Below are 8,969 nucleotides of genomic sequence, written 5' to 3'. Positions count from 1 at the left end.
GTACGGCGGGGCCCTCGGACCCTGCAGGATGTTAAACCCCCGCCGTGAGTGCCGGTCTGGTTAATTTACATGGCTGACCATGAACCTGAGGTGAACTGCCTGAGTCATATCGAGGTGGTGTTCCAGCCTGTCATCTCTCATCCTATTAAATCTAAATTGATGTTCTGGGTATTACGAAAGACCCAAAGACTGTGCTTGGCAGGGCCCAGGGGAAGAATGGTAAAAATGCTCTGCAGGAGACTTCAGTGTCTTCAGTTATCAGAGGGTAAAGCCCACCCAAAATAACAGCTCAGTTAAATGAGACCTTAACATCAGCCAACTCTGACTAGCTTAATCCCATACGAACAGGAAAAATAAAGACGATAGATCAACTGTTTACTGTGACTGTTGCTAACTTGACACTTCTACAAGGCTTGACGCCAGAAGCCAGAGGGTGTGAGACACCCCTGCCCTGACTGCTAATTTGGCCTAAGAGAAGGAGAAATTCCCAGAAATTGGCCTTGGACTGCACAATTAGAAAGGCCATTGGCAGCTTATACTGGCACTCCAGTTTATAAGGGAATAGTTAGAAATCCACTGGAAAGGGACATAGGTGGTAATCAGGCACCATGAGTAAGCAGAGCATGAGGTACAACTGGTAGCCACCAGGGCCAGGCCACCACAGGCCACTCACAGGCCAACTGCACACACCGTACATTAGAAACGCGTGTCGACCCACTATACTCACTCTGCTTAGTACATCAACTTGAAATTATGTGACTGAACGGAATTTTGTTCTTGCAGTCACCCTGCCCCTGCCCTCACCTGTGCTATTCCTACAAGGAAAAGCAAGGAAATACAGTCACAGGAGGATGAACACATAAGTTACTTACACAGCTGCAAAATGCAGTTATGGTACCAGGAGATAACTGTGAAAAAGAAAACCAGCTGCAGAGACAACTGGAGACTGTACTGGTTTACGTGGCAGAATCTGAAAAGGGATTTAACTCGCCCAGAAGACATTTAGACACACTTTATCTATGCAGACTGATTTCAGTACAAGAAGAATTGAGAGCATTCACATGATTAATACCCTGACACAACTGGCTGGAGGAGCTGTTGTCCTTATCCAAGACTGCTGTTGCCTGCTACAATTGCTGCTGGAGGAGTCTTGCGTTGGTGTTGCCGCTTGAAAAAGTGGTGGTAATCATGAATGCCTCCTTTCTGTACAAACACATACAAAGTTCAAGGACAAGTGTGGTATTCAGCACAAATAAAGGCATCACTTCCATTCAAAGCTGCAAGACTTTATCAACACAGGGTGAACGTGTCTCAGTCCTGCCTGCTCCCATCCTTCCTAACAAGCAGCTCTGGAAATCAAGTGATAAGGCAAGAAGCAGCAGCAAGAAAGTACCTGACATGAGAGGAAAGGTATCAAGAGGCATGCCAGCTTCAAAATCTCCTGCTGCATCTGCCCTAACCCACCAAGTGGGTGGTCCCTTACACCTTTTTAGTATAGTGTATACTCGTGAGACACTTCTTTTGCTAGCTAGACCCTTAAGAAATTTGACAATATTCCTCTGTATAGACTTTCCCCTCCCTTGGTGCTCTATTCTATCCTTGCTCAGAAGCTGCCATCACCTGTTGTTCCTCCTGATACCACCCACATCGACACTTGAGCCCTTGAACTACATTCCCTCATGCTCATGTTTCCAGCAGCCAAGTGCAAAGACCCTTCACCTGGAGCATGAAGGCACCCACATGGAGGCCAGCATGCCCCACGGCCACATCTGCTCCTCCATGCTTCTACTAAGCAGCAGCAGTTCTTCCTATGTTCAGAAATTTTCCACGTACACCTGGCTGATGGCACATAGGAACAATTTGTCCCACTTTAGATGACCCCACAGCTATCAAACAGACATCCCATTAATCTGCCTGATTGTAGATAGGTAGCAAAGGTGAGATTGAGATCTTATCTCAGGCAGATCCTAAGCTTCAAAACAAATATGGCTCAATTCTGATGGCAGGCTGCACGTGCAGAGGAAGGGGTACCACACCATACCAGCCAAACAAGTGTTCAGCAGCTGCCTCAACAGCTCTCTACTTTGTGACACAGAGGTTAAGCCTCTGCTGACTGGAAAAGAGGATGTCAATGTTCTCATATAATCCTGTGTTTTATTCTTCCTAATCTCATGTAACACTGGATAGAATGAGTGTGGGTAGATGAGTAAAATACAGCACCAGGGACTACAAAAGGTAACTAAATAGTTACAAGATTTTAGTATAATTTAAGGCATAAATAAGTATGTTCGTCAGATTCCTGCCTCCTGAGTTTCAGTATTTCTGACAAGTCCTCAAAGCACATGAGCCAAATTATTCCTAGTACTAGCAAAAGAAAAAGCATAGAGATGAGATTTTTTTTTTTCAGACAGACCCTTGAAGTGTTGAAAAGTACCAGGCTATAAAGAGAAGTTATTTACTGGCAAAAAACAAGAGTTCACCTCTTGGGCACATGCCTGGAGGAAGAGGGAAGAACCCAATGTTAACATTGCAGTGGATTCATAGACTAAGCAAGAAGTCTGAATAACGAGTAGCAGCTCTTTATGCTTCCACAAAGAATCTGCAAACTCACTAAAGAAACAAAAAAGCGCACAAACTAGCTCTGTGGTCACAGATCTTACCATAAGTTTTTTCTTAAAATGTGTAATTGTAAGGAAAAAGAATAATTAAAAAGTCCAGTATTTTCTTCATATACATATTTACATTAAAAACTCTTCACTGTATTACTCAGCATTAATATGTTGATTGAATGAGCCATGCCAGCAAACTTGATATAAGCCAATCTTCCACTCTGCATAAATAAAAATGTCAATTTTTGAGATCTTTTGCACCAATCTACCAAGAATACCAGCCTAAGGATGCCCAACATACTGGGCTTCCATACTGAAAGGCCGCAATAAGGTCTCCCTGGAGTAATGTGTTCAGCCTGAAGAGAAGACTCCAGGGAGACCTTATTGCAGCCTTCCAGTATCTGAAGGGGGCTACAAGAAAGCTGGGGAGGGACTTTTTGCAAGGGCAGGTAGCGATAGGACGAGGAGGAATGGTTTTAAACTGGAAGAGAGGAGATTTAGACTGGATATTAGGAAGAAATTCTTTACTGTGACGGTGGTGAGACACTGGCACAGGTTGCCCAGGGAAGCTGTGGATGCCCCCTTCCTGGCAGTGTTCAAGGCCAGGCTGGACAGGGCTTTGAGCAGCCTGGGCTGGTGGGAGGTGTCCCTGCCCATGGCAGAGGAGTTGGACTGGATGAGCTTTAAGGTCCCTTCCAACCCAACCCATTCTGTGATTCTATGAACATTACGACTGAGAGCTGTTTACCATGTGCCATAGAAACGACCAATGCAGCTATGGAGAACCAGTTACTATACAGTATTTATTCTGAGCACAAGTTCTAATACATACTGAGGTAATGGATAGTGTATATACAAGGAATGATCATAACACACAGATTTTACATTGTATTTACAGAATTTTAAATACTCAATGACGTAACCACCCGACAGTGTGAAAGAATAGTGCTCTCAAATGCACGCAGCTAACTGTTCCTTTTGTAAACTTTGCAAAAACCCAACCATTATAAAGCTCTCTGGTGAACATACACTTTTAAAGGACTGTATTTAAAAAAGGCTAACGTGCCCGAATTTCTGATACTTTACACAGTCTTACACAGTGCAGGATATTTTTCTCCTGCTTTTGCACATTAGCAATGGCTGGCTAAAACATTGAAGAAGTGAAAAACTTCATCTTTATCCATTACTGCCACCTCAGTTGAGCATTCAGTACATGATACTGGATGATACACTTCCTCCTCTTCTTGATTTGACTCTACAGAAGTCGTTTCTTTGCTGTACTTCATTTTCTTACTTCTTTTCTTTGGCTTCTTTCTGTATTTCAGAATTTCCTCTTTGTTAACAAAGCAGTTCATCACAAACATCGCTCTATATTGTGTTTTGTAAGATTCATGCCTATGGAGAAGGGGAAAAAATGCAAGTCATACCACTGGTAAAACTCTGCTTCCAAGAAACTGGTTATCATCCCTGAAAATTGGATTAAAGATAGGAGATACCATGCCAAAATGCTGAAAGCCAAATAAGTATGATCTATAAACATGTTTTATAAACAAAACCAATTTCACAACTACAAAAATCATTAAAAAAAAGAATTACAGCCATCTGTCTTGCTTTTAAGGCATTTTTAAAAACATGCTGGTTCTTGCTGAAATAAACACCCTGGAGTACAATGGTATTGGTACTACAGAATTACGCATTGCTATGTATAGCTGATGACAGGCACAGATCATGAAGCTGCAACTGCAAATGACTCAAATACTGGCACTTATATCCTAAAATGTCTTGCAAGCCTGAAATTCCTTATTTATAAACAACAAACATGAACACATCACACTTGAAGCATGTCTGTAATAGAACATAAAATGTATTTTCAGCTGTCATCAGTATAACAACTGTATAGCTGGAGTATGTAGCAGAATTCAGGGCTGCAGTTCAATTCAATTCAACACAATCTCCCTTGGGCTGCAGTTTTACAGCACCCTAAACCAACAAAACAGGTGGCTGCAGACGTCCTATCGTGCCTTCTGCTGGCTTCACTGCTTGTGTAACGCTGTGCTGAGCTACTGCAGTTTATTAAACCCACAAAAGACCAGTCTGGCAGTAAAAATGCACGGCTTTCTGTCTGCTTAGCAGACTGAAATACTTAACTATAGAACAGGGTCAAGGAATCTCAAAGCCAGCAAGGGGAAGAGAAACAGCACCCAGCATTTTGATGATTTTAGGCTGCTGTGGAATTTCATCTTCAATCGCCAAAAGTACTCAATAAATGAGAGGTTGTTTATTCCTTATTTCACAACATTTCTTTCTACTTTATTCCCAGTTCAAGAGTCCTCTCCTTAGCACAGGTTTGCAGTACTAATTGGGTTTGCAGTGCAGTCAGATATTGGAGAGCTGCCAAACACATTACAGATTCTCACCTAAATGGTTTCCAAGCGCTTTTTAATATAACTATACTCAAAATCACAACTGCTAAGGCTCAAACCAAGTAAGAATACGCTATCTTGATTTTGCTTAATCTTCCCCTAAACAAGGCAGTTTCACACAAAAATAACGGATAACCTGGAATCATCCTATGCCTCTAATAGGCACAGAAACATCAAGCCAACACATTTGAAAAAAAACCAAAACAAACAAAAACCAAAACCAACCAACCAAACCCAAGACCTACCACCCACAACTCACTCTGAACTTCTTGCTTAGTCTCTGTGAAATGGATTTTTCACAGTTTACCTTCTCGACTACGCTAAAGCTCTACCCTGTTCTTCCTCACCTCCGTGTTGCAGGTTAAGCTCATCCCCATTCTTACAAACTCCCATTCACCCCTAAATCTGATCCACATGCGCCTGTCTTCTCTTTGTTAGCTCCACCTCGCCAGACAGAGTTGATCAAACCAAGTGATCCAACTGAATACAGTAATACAGTTGTTCACCAGTTACCTCTGGCAGTCCAGGCATAACGTTGTCATGCAAGCAGGGCAATTCAAAACAGCGTCACTATTTGGAACAGCTGAAGGTTTTGCTCGCTGCTGCAGTACCCTCCTTTGGTTACGGTACCTGCCAATCCAAGAGAGGAGGAAGGAGAGAGGAAAAGTGAAAATTACATACCCTTGTTGTCAGATCTATCAATGCAACCTTCAAGTCTTTTTTTAAATATTAAAATACACCAATAAATATTTGGCTCCCTCTGGACACCTTTTTCACTAACTCATAAATGCACTAGGGGAAAAAACCACATACCAGTATCTTTTCATTTACTTTGTACAGAGGATTCTTATTTGGTGAAGCAAATACATCTAGAAGAATTACACAAGAATTTGTGCCTAATGACTCTCTCCTCTGAGGAGGCAGGTATCTCAAGTGATCTCTCTGCTGAGATTTCATATACTGAAATATATATATATGAAATAAACATATATTAACGGTAATCTTTTCAACATACTTACATGCAGAATTTTACTCCTGATGCAGCTGCCGTTTTTCTCCTTCACCCGTTGAACAACTCTAAAGCAGCTTTGTACTCTTCCTATTTTATCTGAACATTCTGTGACTTGCTAAATTCAAAGTTTTCCAAAACCATAAATACAACATTTAGCAGGAACAGGTGCTTACTTTAGCAATCAAAGTATCATAGGGCATTACAGGGCATTAAAAACTGAAACTAGCAAATCTTGCAACCTTTTCATCCACAATATGGTTGTGTAGATGAGATCTGGAGACACAACTGGGCTTACAGAACTAAGAACTTCTGATTTTTTGAAAAAAATTGCAATTTTCAGAATGGTGTCCTTTTGAAGACAATTTCCATTACATACACATAAAAATTTTACAGGCTTTAAAATTCTATGCTGTAAATTCCAAATAGAAGTATTTTTTCATTACACAGACTTGACAGCATAGGTTTTGCTCTCTATATTCACCATTTTCATTTAAATTTTTCATTTCACATTAAGCATCCTACAATTCAAATATTTACAGTCTCTTACCCTCTCCTCTGTGAGTCTACCCACTCTTGGTCTCGATTGTCTTCTTCTGGGTCATACAGCAGTTCATCGTTGGAAAGAATACGACGCTGCTGCTGTTTTCTGTTTTTCCGGACGTCCTGTGTAACTGGAAAGAGTTGTGCATCCATCAGATATGTTACATCCATCAAATATATGATGATTTTCTACTTAAATAATCAAAACATCACTTCTTCAGTTTTCCTTTTCCGTATTTGTAATAAATCTAAACTAAAGCTCATCTCTCCTCCAAATGCACCACCCCAAAGCATTAACGCACCTTAAATACATTGGGATACATCATTAAGTTGCAGGAACCACGTTGAGATGATACAGGGTGCTAATTCCCCCCAAAAGGCAGCCTTCGGGAACAGCCCCTTGACCCCCAAGAGGATTCTACAGGATCATAGAGAGTGCGACTGTAAAGACGTCCTCCTCTCTCCTCTCCTCACCCACTTACCTATTTTATCTTCATCCTCCGAGTCAGAATCAAAGTAAATGTCATCGTAGTATTTTGAAGTGGTGGCAGGTCCAGTCTGCCCAGTACTTGAGGAAGTACCTGTGTGTGAAATTAGAGAAGTGGTAAGAACATCCCACCAAAAAGACCACAAGTACACAGCCCGGAACAAACCTTCGAGTTACTCTATCCAGAAGTGCTCTGCTTTATCTGGGTGTGTTAAGTAACAGCTCTCCCAATTTATTCCCACATCCTGATCATCTCATCACTTGTGTTATTTCATTTACAGATGCTCTCTCACGAGCAAAGCTGCTCCTCTCTCCAAGATGAAAATCAGGTACAGTTCAAAGGAAAGTTTCTCCCTTTAGGCACAGAGGACACTTGCATGGAAGATGCCTGCCTGTGCCCTACATAATCCACAGTACCTCAAACGCCCCACAAATCTCCAGTCATGCAAAAAATACACAGGCATGGCACATTGTTTCACAAACTTTGATTATAATGAAATTCATGCCAAAAAATGCCCCAAAATTTCAGGGCCAGAGAAGTTCAAAAAAGACCCAGACAAATTGCCAAGCACATCTGCCACAGCCAGTCTGCACCAAAAATCCTGTTCTTTGCAGAATGCATGCGGCGGGATAAATTATCGCTACATCTTCGTAACTGCCATACCAAAACCTACAGATCACATCTGTCCACTAATGCAGATAAAACTACAAAACCCGCTGAACGCAGAGTGAAATCCCTACATTGAACTGAATACCACGCTGATTCACCAGGAAATTAGGAACACTTCACTAGATGTTTTGTAATAAGTAAAAAGAACATATGCCTTCAAATGCCAAAGCAATCCATCTCTTGCACCCATAGTACTCAAACTCCAAAACACATACATCTTTAATATGGCTTTACTATTTGATGCAACTATTACAAGCAGGTAACCGAGGAACAGAGTAATATTTTTCCTGACTTTTTCCCCCCAACTGATTTGGGATTTCAATCTACCACAAGCTAATCCTTTCTTCAAGGGCTCCACATTTTGATAGCCACCCGGAGCCACTAAACAAAGTACAAGAGATCACAACCTGCCCAAGAGGCTTCTAAATACATGTGAAAGAACCTGAAACAAAGAGATACTGGGAAAAAGGAGACAGATCCAACAAAGAGAAACCATATCAAAGCAGGAAATCAGAGTTCAGAAACACCAAAACTGAAGTCTTAAAAAAGATGAAATGGGTGCATTCTCTGAAGTGGCATCCAGTGACTGTTCCTGCAGACACCCTCAGCCATTTGAAGACTTTTCTGTAGGCTTCAAACAGCATTTGACTGTCAGCACACATCCCCCCGCAGCCACGAGAACAATACATTAACCTTACACCTTCAGTGGACACCACTTAACTCAGGATTTCATAGACAAGCAAATGTTAAGAGCGATTTACCCATTTCTGGCGATTTCCATTTGCCTTCCATGGTCCTCATGGTGGTGTTCAGCTCTGCTTCCATCTCCTTCTGGAACTCATCCTCACTGGACGATTCGCTCTCCCCAGTCAGGCACTCCCGGATCAGCTTCCGCTTCTGGTCCGGAGTGCCGTGTAAGAGCACGTCCACCTCATCTTCTGAGCTACAAATATTCAAACGTTACACACCTAATTATCACAACCAGCTTAAGACATTGACTGAGTCACATCTGAATCGTGTGGGTGCACTGGGAAGCACTTATTCGTGTGTTTATGGGAAATGTATTTATTAAAATGTTTTATCACCTTTTTGGTATTAAAACTCTAGCTTTAATGCAAAAAAGCACGCTGTGGCGTGCCACGGTGCTTCTGCAGCTCCCATCAGCGAGGCTCCGCCCGGAAGCTGGGATGTGTTTACACACTGGCACTTGAGGGGTTACAAATATCCA

At 41.8% G+C, this 8,969-nt stretch overlaps 1 protein-coding gene across 1 annotated transcript; it reads right to left on the bottom strand.

The window, feature by feature from the left end:
- Positions 1–3,396: 3,396 nt before the first annotated feature.
- On the bottom strand, positions 3,397–8,684 carry EAPP (E2F-associated phosphoprotein; the record flags this gene model as incomplete). Its single annotated transcript, XM_010182233.1, has 5 exons — positions 3,397–4,004; positions 5,546–5,662; positions 6,592–6,715; positions 7,067–7,165; positions 8,503–8,684. Coding segments are annotated over 5 exons (787 nt in total), but the record flags the coding sequence as incomplete, so codon positions are not given.
- Between the last annotated feature and the right edge of the window lie 285 nt (positions 8,685–8,969).

Source organism: Mesitornis unicolor, unplaced genomic scaffold (genome assembly GCF_000695765.1).
Source record: "Mesitornis unicolor isolate BGI_N332 unplaced genomic scaffold, ASM69576v1 scaffold3364, whole genome shotgun sequence".
In the NCBI taxonomy this organism is placed as follows: domain Eukaryota; kingdom Metazoa; phylum Chordata; class Aves; order Mesitornithiformes; family Mesitornithidae; genus Mesitornis; species Mesitornis unicolor.
Note: the sequence above shows the minus strand (reverse complement) of the source record. Positions and strands in the feature narration are given on the sequence as shown.